The sequence below is a fragment of the Ictidomys tridecemlineatus genome, chromosome 8 (genome assembly GCF_052094955.1).
Source record: "Ictidomys tridecemlineatus isolate mIctTri1 chromosome 8, mIctTri1.hap1, whole genome shotgun sequence".
NCBI lineage: Eukaryota > Metazoa > Chordata > Mammalia > Rodentia > Sciuridae > Ictidomys > Ictidomys tridecemlineatus.
In genome coordinates, this window is record NC_135484.1 from 9,748,385 (window position 1) to 9,763,030 (window position 14,646).

Genomic DNA, 14,646 nt, shown 5'->3' on the forward strand with positions numbered 1-14,646 from the left:
ATTCTCAGGCGGCTACATATTGATCAATGTCAATTTATGACTACAGTGATTGGAGAGGTTAGCTGATCACTCCCAATCAACCTGGGCATCAGATCAGATGTGTTGCACGACTGGACTTCATTTCCCAACACTCTAATCTGGCCACTGGCTGGACTGGTGCCAGCTTGCTCACCTGGGAGAGATTGAAAGTAGCAACCGTGCTGTCATCATAGAGAAGGATGTTGATAGTGTCCAGAGCCCAAGTACTTTCAGCCAAAAGCCCTGATTTAAGGGACATCATCACACGCCATGCCTCAGGGGTAACTGAAAACAGGAAAGAACAAGGATATCAGTAAAACGAACTCTGTGAATGAAAGGGCAGAAAGTAACAAAAGAAAGAGAGGAAAGAAGTGGAGCACCGGGTTAAACAGATGCTCTGAGAGCTGAACATGCCCCTCTTCTAAGTTCAAATGGAGGTGACAGGTTGTGCTAAGAAACGTCTGTTGTCTAAGATCTTTTTGTTGTTTTGCTGGTGAAACATGGACCACTGGTAGCTGAGGATGGTGGGCTAGGCACAGGGTCCTTTCTCATCTCGGGTATTTTACCACCTAACAGTCTGTAAGGATGCATTGGTTTCTAGTAAGAATGGGCCCGGAAGTGCTCCTGTCTTCTTTTGCATTCTTCACTCACAAATGTCTCTGGAAGGCTGGTAAGTATGCAGGACACAAAAGGAAAATTTAAATCCCAAATAGCACATCCTCCGATACAAAGCCTTGATTTCCCCATGCTGTCTTCTTCTATTTTTGAGCTCCTGCTCAAGAACATGCTGCTGACAAATATCAGCACTTTGATGGTTAGATTTCAGAGTGTGGTCTGAACCAAGGAATGGGAAATAAAAGGGCTGTATTTTTTCTTGTTTTCCTTATTCCTATTCCTGAAGAAATAAAGTGATTAGATAAAGAATTATAAGATTTGCCTATGCTGGGGCTGGAGAATGGACCCATTACTTTTCACCTGCAGGAGAGCATGGTGGGAGACCAGAACTGAGGAGGAGTCCTGTTCTACCTGATGTGCCTGAGCCACAGTTAGGAGGATAGGAGGGGGTTTCTGGGCACCCATAGTACTGTGTCATGGGGGAGGGCCCTGAACTTGTTCCTCCTTTATTTTATTTAAAAAAATGTTTTAAGCTGTACATAGACAAAATACCTTTATTTTTATGCAGTGCCGAAGAGTGAACCCAGTGCCTCACATGTGTTAGGCAACTACTGAGCTACAACCCCAACCCTCCCCCTTTATTCTAATTCTATTTTTCAAACTTTCTAAGATAGATAGTCATATAGTACTTTTACATTAGAAAAGTCAAACTTTTTTTTTTTTTTAATAAGGAACAAGCAACTCAGGAGACTGAGACAGGAGGATCATGAGTTCCAAGGATAGCCTCAGCCACTTAGCAAGGCCCTAAGCAACTCAGCAAGACCATGTCTGTCTGTCTCTCTCTCTCTCTCTCACACACACACACACACACACACACACACACACACACAAACAACAAACAAACAAAAAAAACACCACACAAAAACACAACCCCCCCCAAACCAAAAACAAACAAACAAACAAACCACCAGGGAGGGGATATAGCTGGTAAAGCACCCCTGGGTTCAATCTTGTTATCAAAAAAAAACCAAAAACAAAAACAAAAAAAACCCCACATTTTTCCCTAGGCTTCAGACCAGTACTTATATAACATATACTAAGAATTGTTAAACAATAATAAATGTTTATTTAAACATACATATTATGCACACATTGTGTTTATATATATTTCTATATAAAAAATGGTGTGAAAGTGTCTGCATTTTCTCTCCCCGTGTGATGCCCTCAGATATTAAAATGCCTTACTTTTTTCTCTCTACATATATATCTTCTTCATGTCCAATGACTAAAAACATCTTTAATGCATTAATTTAGAATCTTCAATTTTCTAATTGCTACAAATAATTTAAGTCAAGTGATTCTGAAATTTTTTTCTTATACAACCAACATCTATTATTTCCCTTGTGTTAAATAAATGCAGAAAAACTGTGTACTCCCAGACATTCCAGATCTCTAATGAGCATTTACACTCTCTTGAAGGCTGAACAAGTGACATCAGCTTCAACTGAAGTAGCTCCCTGGGCCACATCTGCCAGTGCTGGGCAGATTACGTCAAGTCAACAGAGCACACAGCAACCCGCTCCAGGTACCGTATCTACAGATGACGGCCAAATCTCCGCTTTTTCCCATGGCAATTCACAGTGTTGTTACCAAATCAGAGTAGCATTCAAATTCTCACGGTCACCCTTAGCATTTCCATGACCTCACAGTGGGTTTGTTAGCACATGATGTAGGGATTAAGTGGCTTGGTTAATGTCAAATCGTTAAGCTTGAAACACAGTATAGAATTACTGAGGATTCCCTGACCTCTTATTTATTTATTTATAATATTTATAAATAAATAAATATTATATTTATAAAAATCTTTATTTTTTAAGATTTATTTTTATGTGGTGCTGAGGATCGAACCCAGTGCCTTGCTCACATGTGCAAGGCATGCACTCTGCCACTGAGCCACAACTTCAGCCTCTGAGCTCCTATTTGAAGCTCTAATCTCCACATAACATTCACACCTAAAAATACCACATCAACTCAAGTTCTTCTCCAGCACCGTCTTAATTTGGATGGTTTCTAACTATTGCTCTTATATAAAAGCATTCTGATAATTTGCACTCATAAGAACTTGTCTTACAGGGCTGGGGATTGTGGCTCAAGTGGTAGCACGCTGGCCTGGGATGTGCGAGGCACTGGGTTCGATCCTCAGCACCACATAAAAATAAACAATAAAGATACTGTGTCCACCTAAAACAAAAATATAAATATTTTTAAAAAAACTTATCTTACTAATATCAACAAAAATTATATCAACTAAAATTAAAATTCTAGGCCAAATTATATGGTTATATTGAGTGTATATATGAATCTGTAGCAATAATCCCATCATTATGTTCAACTATAATGCACTCATAAAAACAATGTGGAAAAAAAATAAAATTCTAGACTTCAACTGAAATTCATTTCCAGAACAAATCTCTGTAATTCTTACCAATATCTTTTGAGGTAATCTTTCGCCTTTGCTTCAGGACTGGCTGTGATGCTTCCACTGAGCCAGGAGGAAAGGTGATCTCCCTTCTGATTGGGGGTGGCTGGGGGGGTGGCCCAGTGACCTGGGACGTGGGGACTGTGGGCATGACCTTCTGCATCTTCATGGTGGGCAGAAAGGGAGACTTGCTTGGAGACATGCGATTCTCCAGGGAGCGCTGGAAGGAAGCCGGGCTGGGCGCCCTGGAGATATGGTTTGGCAGTGACGGTGGTGTCTGGTAGGATGACTGAGGTGGGCGCGTGATGGGCTGCATGGAGGCCGAAGATGACATATAAGGCTGGCGTTGGCTGACGTGAGAAGGCCACTGGCTCTCGTGATTTATCCTCTGATCAGGTACCATCAAGTCATCCGTGCGGCTCATGCCTGGATAAGGGGGAGCCTGTGCAGGGCCGCCGGGGCCCTGCCTGTTTGGGTAGGGGTAAGGCATATCGTTACGCGCTGCCCACATGTTCTGCTGAGGCCCTTCACCGGAGGATGCCTGCATGGGGCCGCCCAGCATCTGAGGCGGGATTCCGTGGGGCTGCATCTGGCCTGGGCCCTGCATTCTCTCTCTGTTGTAGGGGTATGGATACTGGCCCTGAAGGGGCCTCCGGTCCGGGCCAGAGTAAGAACTTCCATACTGGTTGTACATCTCTTGCTGCTGGTTGCCATACTGCATGTTATACATGTCTCCCTCGTGGCGCTTGGCTGGAGGCCCATACATGCCATCCATGTGGCGTTTATAATTCTGAAATTCATATAAAGACAAATCATGCTGGTGTGCTCTTACAGGTATAATCACGCACGCTCAAATTATGCAAAATAGTTATTACCTGGTGGTAATGTTCATTTCAAGATGAACATGGGAAGCTCCTACATAACGAGAACTAACAATTTGGGACTGTTTCCATGTCACATAATGCCTTGTGTCACACACTCCAAAGAGGGTTTCCAAAGTTTGTTTTTACATGTTGGACATTTTCTGTGGCAGAAACAAAAGCCTCCTCTCCTTGAAGCATGGTGACAGTGCAGCCTCAGCACACAGGCGGGTGCTGGGTGGGGCCTGAAGCCACACTGAGAAACAAAAGGCTGGCCCACAGGAGAGCACTGAGGAGCCCAGGGCCACCAGAAGTTCCAGGGCCAAAGAGATGTCTTACAGAAAATTCTCCAGACAGGATTCAGCTCCCCAGGCTGTGACATCATGTCACCCAGTGTCCAGCCCCAGCAGTACCTGTCACTAAGCTGGGAACTCTGGGGACCAGTGCTAGTCAGGGTGGGTGGGAATCTCTGGTTGGGAGGGAGTGAGATGCTGAGATTTTAATTAGTATTTGTTTTACCTGAAAACTGTTTAAGATCAGACAGCTCAATAATATAAGTCCCTGTATGTATGTGTGTGTGTGTGCGCATATATAAAACACACACACATATATATATACTATTATTATTACATATATCTCTCCAAAAAACCCTAAATGTTTAAAAGTTGCTTTGTGATAAAAATTTAAAAAAAATCCTCTATTTTGCAAGAGGTCTTCCATCTGAAAGGTTGAAATAGTGAGGTCCTATGTTTCTGAAAAGCCACCCAGAGGCCCAAGCCTTAGCATCAACTCTGACAGCTGCATGGGGTTTGCACAGCTAAACAGCAACCAATACCAACACCAACTTGAATATGGGGCATTAATATCTTAGTTTTTTAAAGACAAATTAACTTTTACTATATAACATTTTGAGTTGCCTTTTCTATATATTCTTCAAAACACTGACAAATTTCTGTTTTACAACAGCTTTTGACACAAGAGTATACAGTTGTCCCTTGGTATCTGCAGGAGATTGGTTCCATGACTCCTGTGGACACCAAAATCCAAGAACGCTCAAGTCTGAATATGGTGCAGTCTTTGCAAATAACCTATGTACTGCCTCCTGTATACTTTAATTCATCTTTAGATTATTTCTAATACCTATACAATGTTAATGAATGCTTTTTAAATTGCTATCTCTATTGTTTGGGGAATAATGACAAAGAAGCATGTACATATTCTGTACAGATACAATTTTTTTAAAGATACTTTCAAACATTTTTGGTCTGTGGCTGGCTGAATCCATGGATTTGGAACCCACAGACAAGAAGCCAACTGCACACTATGGAACCTCTTCACAACACACCTCACTCTCCATTGGTCTTGTCATCATTTGTAAGAATTAATGTATTTAACTTCATTTAATATGTTATATTTATTTCACAATAATATATAATGAGCTATGTTTAATTACTGACTCCCAAATCCCAGAAGTACTTTTTAGTATTAAATACATCCTGAATATTCAATAAATGCTAATCATTTTGGTTATAATTCCTAAAAATCTTCAGAAGTAACACAAGTTGAGTTTCAGAGAGGAACAGAGAACACAATGACCCACGCCCACTTGCCAACTCACCGGCTGCTGGGGATACAGGCCAGGCTGGTGTCCTCCATATGGCGGCTGTCCTGCCGGAGGACCTTGGCCTGGATACTGCTGCCCATAAGGTTCATGCCTGGAACAAGGCATTCAAAGGAAACTTAATGCACAAAGGATTTCGGATGAGCACAGCATGAACAGCCCATTTTGGAGACTCTACCCCCAGTGGTGCTGCCGTTCCTCTGTCACACACTGCTCCCCACAGCCTTCCTGGGCAGCAGCTGCTGTAGCTTTTAGCAAGAAGGATGGGAACACCCATTTCGGGAGTGCTGCCAAACTCCTGGTTTGGGACGTTGCTAATAGGTGTGAGAGAAATACCGGTTGAACAGGCAGCACCTGTGAGTACCTGCCCAAGCCTTTGAGGCAGAAGCTCCGCCTCCCACTGAAGCTCACCCAGGAAGGGTCACAGGCGCCATGTGAGGCACCATGACAGCAAGAAGCAGAGGAACCTGGGTCTCAAGCAGTGTTGGTAGAAGTGCTGCCACATACAAAATGGTCTACTTTTTACTTTCTCATTATGAATAAAAATGTTTAAGTTTTTAAAGGTCAAACCTAATTCCAATGATGCTGATACAGTCACAAAATTTCATAGTTCTATGACCTGAAAGTCTACAGAAAAAAACCAACAATGACTGAAATGTACTCCTATTAAATCACAACCTGGAAATAAGTAATACATTTATTTCCAACTGCAACTATACTGAGAAATTGTAAATACCATAAAATAGTATGATCTCAAGGGCAACAGATTTGAACTCTTGAAAAATAAGTTGGTTTAAATTAGTAAATTGAATCTTATAAGAAAGAGAATAACAAAATTGAATATACTCCTAACATAATCAAGGAATAAGAAAAAAATAATTTTTTAAATATCAACAGGTAAAAAAAGACATAGAATTTTTTAAAACTACTATGATAATCTAGAAATAAAGAAATATAATTGACATGGATAAAAATCTAAGTGACATTTTTCAGAAAAGCAAACTTAATGAAGTAAATCTCATGTGGTTGAACCAGAAAAGCATATGTACTGGAAATCTTTTAATAATATATGAAAATGTTCTTGTAATCTTGTTAATAAAATCAGTCAGTCAGTTTTAACTGGGCCTTAAACTCAAACCAAAATCCTGATCTGGCACACTAAACATTATAATGGCCAACTGATTGAGGCATGTATATATGGCCAGCGTTACCAACTAGAAGAACAATTCTTCAGCCACTACGAGACAGTGTTTTGCTACTTGGGCACCACATAGCTATATACTCTCAAGAACCGGTGTGCAGAAAATGTCAGGGAGAAACCTTACCTAGTAAAACAGTGATCTTCCCACTTCCTCCCTCTGACTAAACTAAAGAGCACCCCATGTGTGGAGGGCGAGAGGGGCCATCTCAGCAGGTGGTCCCTGGGCATATGCACCCCCAGATCCTGGAGGAAGTGGCCTGAGAGCCAGCTCTGCCCTGTGAGCCCTGTGAGCGGCACTCCACTCTTTCGTTGCCTCCAGTCTCTCCTTTTTTTTTCCTTTGAAGATCAAACATGACATTAAAGCCTGAGTGCTTCCCTGGAAGGGAGGGGGCGAACACTCCCACAAAGGGGAGGGCATATTGAACCAGGGGCACAGGGGAGGGGCCTCGTCACAAAGAAAGCTCCCCGTGCCACTGCTGTAGGGCAGTTTAAGATGACTTCTCTCTGACATCTCAATGGCTCTCTTCCTTCTGGGCTGGTCCTGTGGCCTAACTGGCCACTTCAGTGACAAGATGGCTTCCTTGAGAGGCTCATGCAGGCCACGTGGCGGGCCTTCTCAGAACTGTTTATCAAGGAGTACTGTGCACTCTCCTTTTAGAAGGAAGAGTGGAAACATCAGAAGGAGCAACATCAGGAAGACCTTTCGGAACGCCCGAAGCGTGACGCTACAACCCTCAGACATTCCTTAAGAAAGAGTGGGGAGAAGAGAGCTGATTCTGCGAAACCCAGGAGTCTGTAGCTCCCAGAGAAGCCACACCTGCTGCAGCCGGGCCACCTCTCTGTGGCGACAGTACTTGCTGGGTGCAGCAGTGTGGCATGGTGTGCTGAGCAGTGGCCTTGGGTCTTGAGGTCACAGGAGAAGCCTCTAGCAGCAGCCAGAACAGCCCCGAGTATCTTATTTATGCTATGAATTTGCTTACAAAAGTACAGAGCCATCTGGTTGCCTGGGGACAAGGTCCTTCTTTGTGGTCCTGCTGTGGCTGTCCCTGGAGGCAGCCAGCTGACACTCACGTGGGGATCAGTGGCAACCAGACAGGAAGGGCCACTGTGCTGCGCTCAGTGGCCCAGCGCCAGGGCTCGGCGAGTAAGTTACAACAGCATTTCTCCTGATTCTTCTTGTCTTCCTTTTGAAAAATACTCACCTCCGGTCATAACTGGCCCCATAGGGAAACTGCTGCCGCTGACCCATGCTCAGGTTGGACACGGCCCCTGCGGGACTCTGGCTGTACACGTCCTGCATGCTGCTGTTGGGCATCTGGCCTTGCGTCATAAAGGGCTCGCTACTTCCAGGCACTGCAATATTTGAAGAAAAGGCATAAAATGAGGCATCTGCAAGTTAACTCCTTCTAGGAGTCTGCCCCATGTCCACACGGCACACCACAATACTAGTGAGAGAGCCCAGGGTCTGAAGTCAGGTGGGTCCTGGCGGGGCAGAACCCTAAGATGTCCCCAAAGACACCTCTGCCACCCCAATGTGTACCTTAAATGACTGCCTTGCTTGGAACATGATGGAGCCTAGGAACAGCATGGGTTATGCTGTCCCTGATTATGGTGTATTAGATGCTAGGAGGGATATCACAGGTGTAATTAAAGTCACTAATCAGCTGTGAGTTAACCAGGAAGGAGAGTATCCAGGTAGCCCTTCAAATCCCTGGCTAGAGGCTGGAGATGGAGCCAGTCTGAGACCTTCAGTTGTCCTGAAGCCACTGCCCTGCTGTGGGGAGGACTGCCTTAAAGAGAGGAGGCAGGGATCAGTCAACAAGCCAGTGGTCAACCAGGCTTTAACCGCAGGAACTGAATTCTGTCAACAACCTGAATGAATCTGAAAAGGACTCAGAGCCTGACACAGAGGGAGTCCTGGCCGACACCTTGACTCCAGCCTGAGGGACCTTCACCTGTTATGCAGCAACCAGCGACCACTCGGGGCCCAGGTCCATACCAATGAGGTCTAAGTCTGATCTATACAAGAGGCCACTCGACATCTCGTGGCATAGCTGTGAGGAAGACAATGAAACGAGTACACACAGTGAGCTCCACTGTGAGGGAGAAGACCTGAAGACCGACACGAACACCTGTGCGCAGACTCTTCCAACATCAGAGGAAATCACCAGAGTAAGAATAGCTCCAGATGGGCTGGGCCCTGGCCATTTCTAACAGAGGTAGCCCGCCAATAAGCCCCTGCGCGCAAATCTGCATCGCTCAGCTGAGGAGATGGGACCAAGTCCAGAAACGAGCCTTCAGGCAAATTAAACATTCCAGTGCAAACTTTAATTGATACATCATGCTTTCTTCATTCTATGATGGTTGCTTTTATGCCGGGCGAGGCAGAAGCTGACTAAGTTCCTGAGCTCAGGCATCTGTTAGGCTGGTACTGAGGTGAACCTGGGGCCGCCTCGGGACCAAGGCCTTCACGCACCGTGCACTTCCTCCTACTTGACGGAATGAATTACTCTCCATTTTATAGATGTGAAAACAAAAAAACCAAGTAGCATAATTAAAATTAAATAGCTTAATTCCCGGATACACAAAAAAATTTCTTAAAAATCAATAGGAAAAAAGACAAAACTGGACAAACCCATTCAAAGAAAAGGAAAAACAAATGAACAATCAACAAGTGACATGTGAAAAGATGTGGGAGCTCACTAATAATTAAAGAAATCCAAGTCAAAATGATCACAAGGCCTTTTCCCCACAGTGTGACTGGCAAACATTAGAATGACTGACATTAATCATCCCTGGTGTGGGTGGGGGACCCACTCTCTTACACACGTGCTGGGAGTACCTGGAGTTCTCAATACCTGCTAAGGGAGGCTACTCTTCCACAACCCCAAGAAGCACATCTACTGATATTCGGCCTGTGAAGTCTCCTCCCTAGTGACTTGGAGCTGGATCACGTGATTAGTACTGACCAGTGGGGCCAATGGGTACAAGAAAATTCTTGCAACTGGCACATGTTCTTTTGGAAGCTCCCTTTGGAGTCTTATCTTCTTGAGCCCTATCTATCATGTCATGGGGACCAAGAAGTTAGGCAAAAATTTCCTATGGAGGAGTCCCCAGCCCAAAGCTCCAGGAGTCTTCTGTAGAGGCTGGCCACTCAAGAGACACCACCCACAGAGCTCCCAATCTAGCTGTCAGATGCTGGTAGCCACCTCAGTGTCCTGGCTGACAACATACGGAGCCAAGAGCTAGCCAGCCTAACACAGCCACGAGACAGTGAAGACACTGCAAAGTGGTGCTGTTGAAGCTACTAAGTTTGGGGGTGGTGTGTTGGATCGTAGATTACTGAGATACTTAGTCAAGGAACAAAACAAAACAAACAAAACTTCCTGTCCTTTGAACAATCTGAGTGAGGGACAGATTTGCAGAAACACTGTCACAAGTGCTGCTAATTCAACAGCCACTGCATCACTGTTCACAACAGGAAATATTAGGAACTAACCCATCCAGCTCCAGAGCATTAGGTGTATCTATCTATTCCATTACAAAAAGCAAGTAGAGCTATGTGTTCAGATATAACAGATACTCAAAATAACCACATACAAACACCATGATCACTTGTCCGGGATCGGTACCTCAGGAATAAGGCAAAAGCCTGGCACTTGGGTTCACCATGCTGCCACACCATGGGTTGTCAACTCCCACAGCAGCTGTCTCCGGGTGGCAGCCATGACAAAGAGCATGTTGTCCACAGAGAGTGGTCTGATCAGCTCACTGCCAAGTTCCCTCACAGAACGAGGCAACTAAAGAATGGAAACTGCACTGAATAGGGATCGGGCTGTAAAAAAAATCTATTTCCTGTGGATTTCTATTTAACTGTTTTAATTTGGGATTAAAATACAAATTTTTCCATATTATTGTCATATTTTCAAAGTCTAAAAGTGGGATATGGACACCAAAATTTCAGCAAGTGAGCTGAAATATACTAGGGATTGTTCTAGTCATTGTCTACATAGCTGATGAAGCACATTATATATCTACCTAGTGCCTGGCAAGGTAACCCCACAATCACTACCCCAACCCCCAAATTCATTTTTATAGCATGAAAAGCTATAGGTATAAGGAACAAGACAAATACTACTTTAGCTAACAGCAGATAGATAGGAGAGTGAAATGGTCCACAGTAGATTTTGAGGCCAGATTTTGAATACTATTGAGTACTATTAACTGTCACTCCTACTATCACTCCTACTACTTGTATTTGGATATTAGGGATTGAACCCAGGTACACTTTCCATCCTTAGTACTTTTTAAAATTCTGAGACAGGGTCTCAATAATTTGCTGAGGGCTTCAGTAATTTGCTAAGGCTGGCTTCAAATTTGCAATCCTCTTGCTTCAGCCTCCCCAGCTGCTGGCAATACTAGATTTTTCCCATTTTGTTCTCATATTTTCAGAGTCTAAAAATTGGATATGGACACAAAAACACTGACAAAATGTTATATCTAGCCTTTAGTATCACTATGAAAAATATCTACCTTTAACATGCACCAAGCTTTTGAATTTCTGAGCCTACAGATTATTGTATGGTCTGCAAAATGTTTACTTGGAATAAGTAGCCCTGAAACCTTTGAAAGGAAAAAGTAGAGATTATCTTTGCTTTATGTTTTCTGAAATATCATACATGAAATATTATAAATCTCAGTTGTTTAATGGTATATACCCAATATTTGAATTTTGGGGATTCTTCATTTTTCCTTTCACTAGTTCAATACTAAAAAAATTTGTACTTTAATCCCAAATTAAAACAGATAAATAGAAATCCACAGGAAATAGATTTTTTTTACAGCCTATCCCTATTCAGTGCAGTTTCCATAATACTTGTGAAAACCATAAACATAAAGCTTCAAGGTTTTTGTTTCTCTCTATTTAGACAATATAACAGCACAGATTTCCTTATTAAGGGATCCCAGAGTTAAGTGCTTCCATAAAAATATCATTCACTATTTCTGAAATTTTTTCACTCATGTTTGCATCATGTCTTAATTTCACAGGACCCAGCTGTACTTGGAAGGATGACAAAAAGCAAACTTCCAGGTTTTCTGCTTGGGGCTGACATGCTGGGGGAGAGCCAGGACTTTATGTGGACGCAGCCTGGGAGGAACCCACCCAGCACTCCTGGCCTCCTCCAGGGGTTCGCCCAACCCTCCCGCTCTCCGACTCTCAGTCCCACAGATACAGACTGTCCCTGTGCTCAGGATTCCAAAGTCACACCCTGCACACACCGCCACTCTTCACCACCTGGACACAGTCACAGTGATGCTGGATTTCCCTCACTGTCCTGTTCCTCTCCCAGTGCCTCCAGCCACCAGCCTTTGGTTCTCAACCCCACCCTCCCAACAGACTTCTGACTCCACTCAACTTCTCTCAATACATGCACCATGAGATGATCAGATATTTATGTATAATTTACTTTTACCAAAAAAATCTAATCATGTCACTTCCCACACCCCTCACATGGCAAAGAACTAAATCTATCCATCTGCCATGAAGGCGGAGGGCCTGTCCCTGTCTGACCTGGATGCCTCAACCTGCCCACATTCACTACGCCCCAGGCAGCTGCCCCCTCTACAAATATGCCCAGCAACGTCCTGAGGGGGCTCCTTCCTTGTCCTCAGATATCTGACATCTCAGAGCCCTCAGAACCACACAATCTCAGTAGCTTTCCCTCCCTTTCATCGCCCCAACCTCTTGCTATCCTTTCTTCCTTTTTTCCCCTTTCTTCTATCAATCATGATCTTATAAGCCATTTGAGGCCTAATCTCCCCCCTCTTAGGAGTGTCAGTTCCTGGAGGGTAGGGCTATGCATGATTTATCCTACCTAGCACCTAGCACTGTGCCTGGCTCAAACTAACAGAACAGCACCACACTGCTAGGTAGTACTGACCGTACTTGCTTACAGGCGCCCCTTATTCCTCCACAGGCTTATGTGCGGGAACTCAATTAACCCTCATGACGCCTCTGAGGCAGGTCCTATTACTTTCCCAATTTCTAGATGAGGAAAATAAGGCACTAAGATGCTTAACATGTTCCCACAAACAGAAGGGTGGGAAAGCTGGGGCCGCCAAACCCAGAGAGCACGCGCTTCCACCTGTTCTGAATGGACAGGTAAGTTGGCAATGGAAGAGCAGTGCGAAGAGTGTCCTTAGGCCTGCGTATGGACAGAGGCCCCTCTGCATGTACCTTTTCTCATTCCACCAAAGGGGTCCTTGTTGGGTTCATAGGGCATTCTGCCCATCATGTCTGGCATGCTCATGCCCTGCTGGTATGGGGCGTTTGGAGTCATGGAGTTCCGTTTTGGGAATGATGAATCACTCACGTCGGAGAAGGGGTCGTGCACACTGATTGTACTGCTTCTGAAGAGATGCAAACAATGAAAGCTTAAAATCAGGCACAGGCAAATGCGAATCAAAACTACTCTGAGATTTCATCTCACACCAGTCAGAATGGCAGCCATCAAAAACACAAATAATAATAAATGCTGGCAAGGATGTAGTGAAAAAGGAACACTTACAAGTTGATGCAAGTCCTCTTACTACAGTGATATATGCATACCCATGTTTATAGCTGAACTATGGAACCAGCCTAGGTGTCCATCAATGGATGAATTTAGATAGGGAAAATGTGGTATATGTAAAATGTGGTATATGTACACAATGGAGTTTTATTCAACCACAAAGAAAAATGAATTTATGTCATCTGCAGGAAAATGGATGGAACTAGAGACCACTGGTGAAATAAACCAAACTTAGAAGGCCAAGGGTGAAATTTTTTTCTAATATGTAGAAGCTGGAGAAGAAAAAGGGAAAGAAAATTGGAGGGGATCTCATGTAAATTAAAGGGAAATCAGTAAAGGAGAGAGACTGGGATGGGAGGTATGCAGGGAGGGGTGAAGTGCTGGGGAGTGATACTGGCCAAATTATGTTGCCATTATGTGCATGTATGAATACGTAACAACAAATCCCACTACTATGTACGACTATAATGTATCAACAAAAAAAGTGGAAAGAAAACAAAAAGTGAAAGCTTAATGATAATAGTAGGAGTTAATAAATCAATCTTGAAACTTACCAATGCAAAAACCATCCAAAATAAATTACATGAACAAAGCTAATAATAATCAACATCTAAAAACTCACTAGAAATACTATGTCTTCATTTGGTGAAGTTTGCTCCTGAAAAATCAAAAGATAAATCTGACTCTGGATGGGTCATAGTTCTCTGAACATACCTTCCGCCTTGCATTGGGGTCATCTGTCCATGAGGAGTGGAGGCTGGGGTGGGTGGCTTCAGGTCGCCTGGAACCTCTGCCATGGAATTGCTGCCAGTTGACTGGGGGGTCTGTGGGCCTTGCAAAGATCCTGAGTTAGCTGGCGGTGGGCAAGGGAAAATGGAGAAAGAAAGCAAAGGTTGCTAAGTGGCTGGCTTTTGCTTTTTATGTACATAAAAGAAACAATTTAAAATAAGGCACATTGATTGAAATAGTATCAATAATGTACATGTATGGATATGTAACAACAAATCCTCTATTATGTATAGTTATAATGTACCAATAAAAAAAGGAAAATAAAAAGAAACAGTACCAATATCCACTGAAAACAAGTCAGTAAAATTAGTTGCTTCACATTGTTTATAGTGAAAATTATACTGATCCTTGGTAAGATTATTTTTGAGTAAAATATGTGGGCATATACTTCATTTTTGAGTCATAAAACATTTATACCTTTTGACTGGGTAATTGCTTTCCTAAGCATTTATCCCAAGAAAATAATAAAAAGAAGGCTTTAGGCAGAGCAA

General features: G+C 43.4%; 1 protein-coding gene across 9 annotated transcripts in view; it reads right to left on the reverse strand.

Moving 5' to 3' along the window:
* Arid1b (AT-rich interaction domain 1B) overlaps positions 1-14,646 on the reverse strand; it is a 394,730-nt gene that overhangs the window by 4,971 nt on the left and 375,113 nt on the right. For all 9 annotated transcript variants that reach the window (XM_078018840.1, XM_078018836.1, XM_078018839.1 and 6 more), the window contains 6 exons: positions 14,081-14,219; positions 13,033-13,205; positions 7,997-8,147; positions 5,591-5,687; positions 3,119-3,902; positions 173-303 (listed from right to left, as the gene is read on the reverse strand). In XM_078018840.1, the coding sequence (XP_077874966.1) occupies positions 173-303; positions 3,119-3,902; positions 5,591-5,687; positions 7,997-8,147; positions 13,033-13,205; positions 14,081-14,219 (1,475 nt within the window). The remainder of the gene's footprint in view (positions 1-172; positions 304-3,118; positions 3,903-5,590; positions 5,688-7,996; positions 8,148-13,032; positions 13,206-14,080; positions 14,220-14,646) is intronic.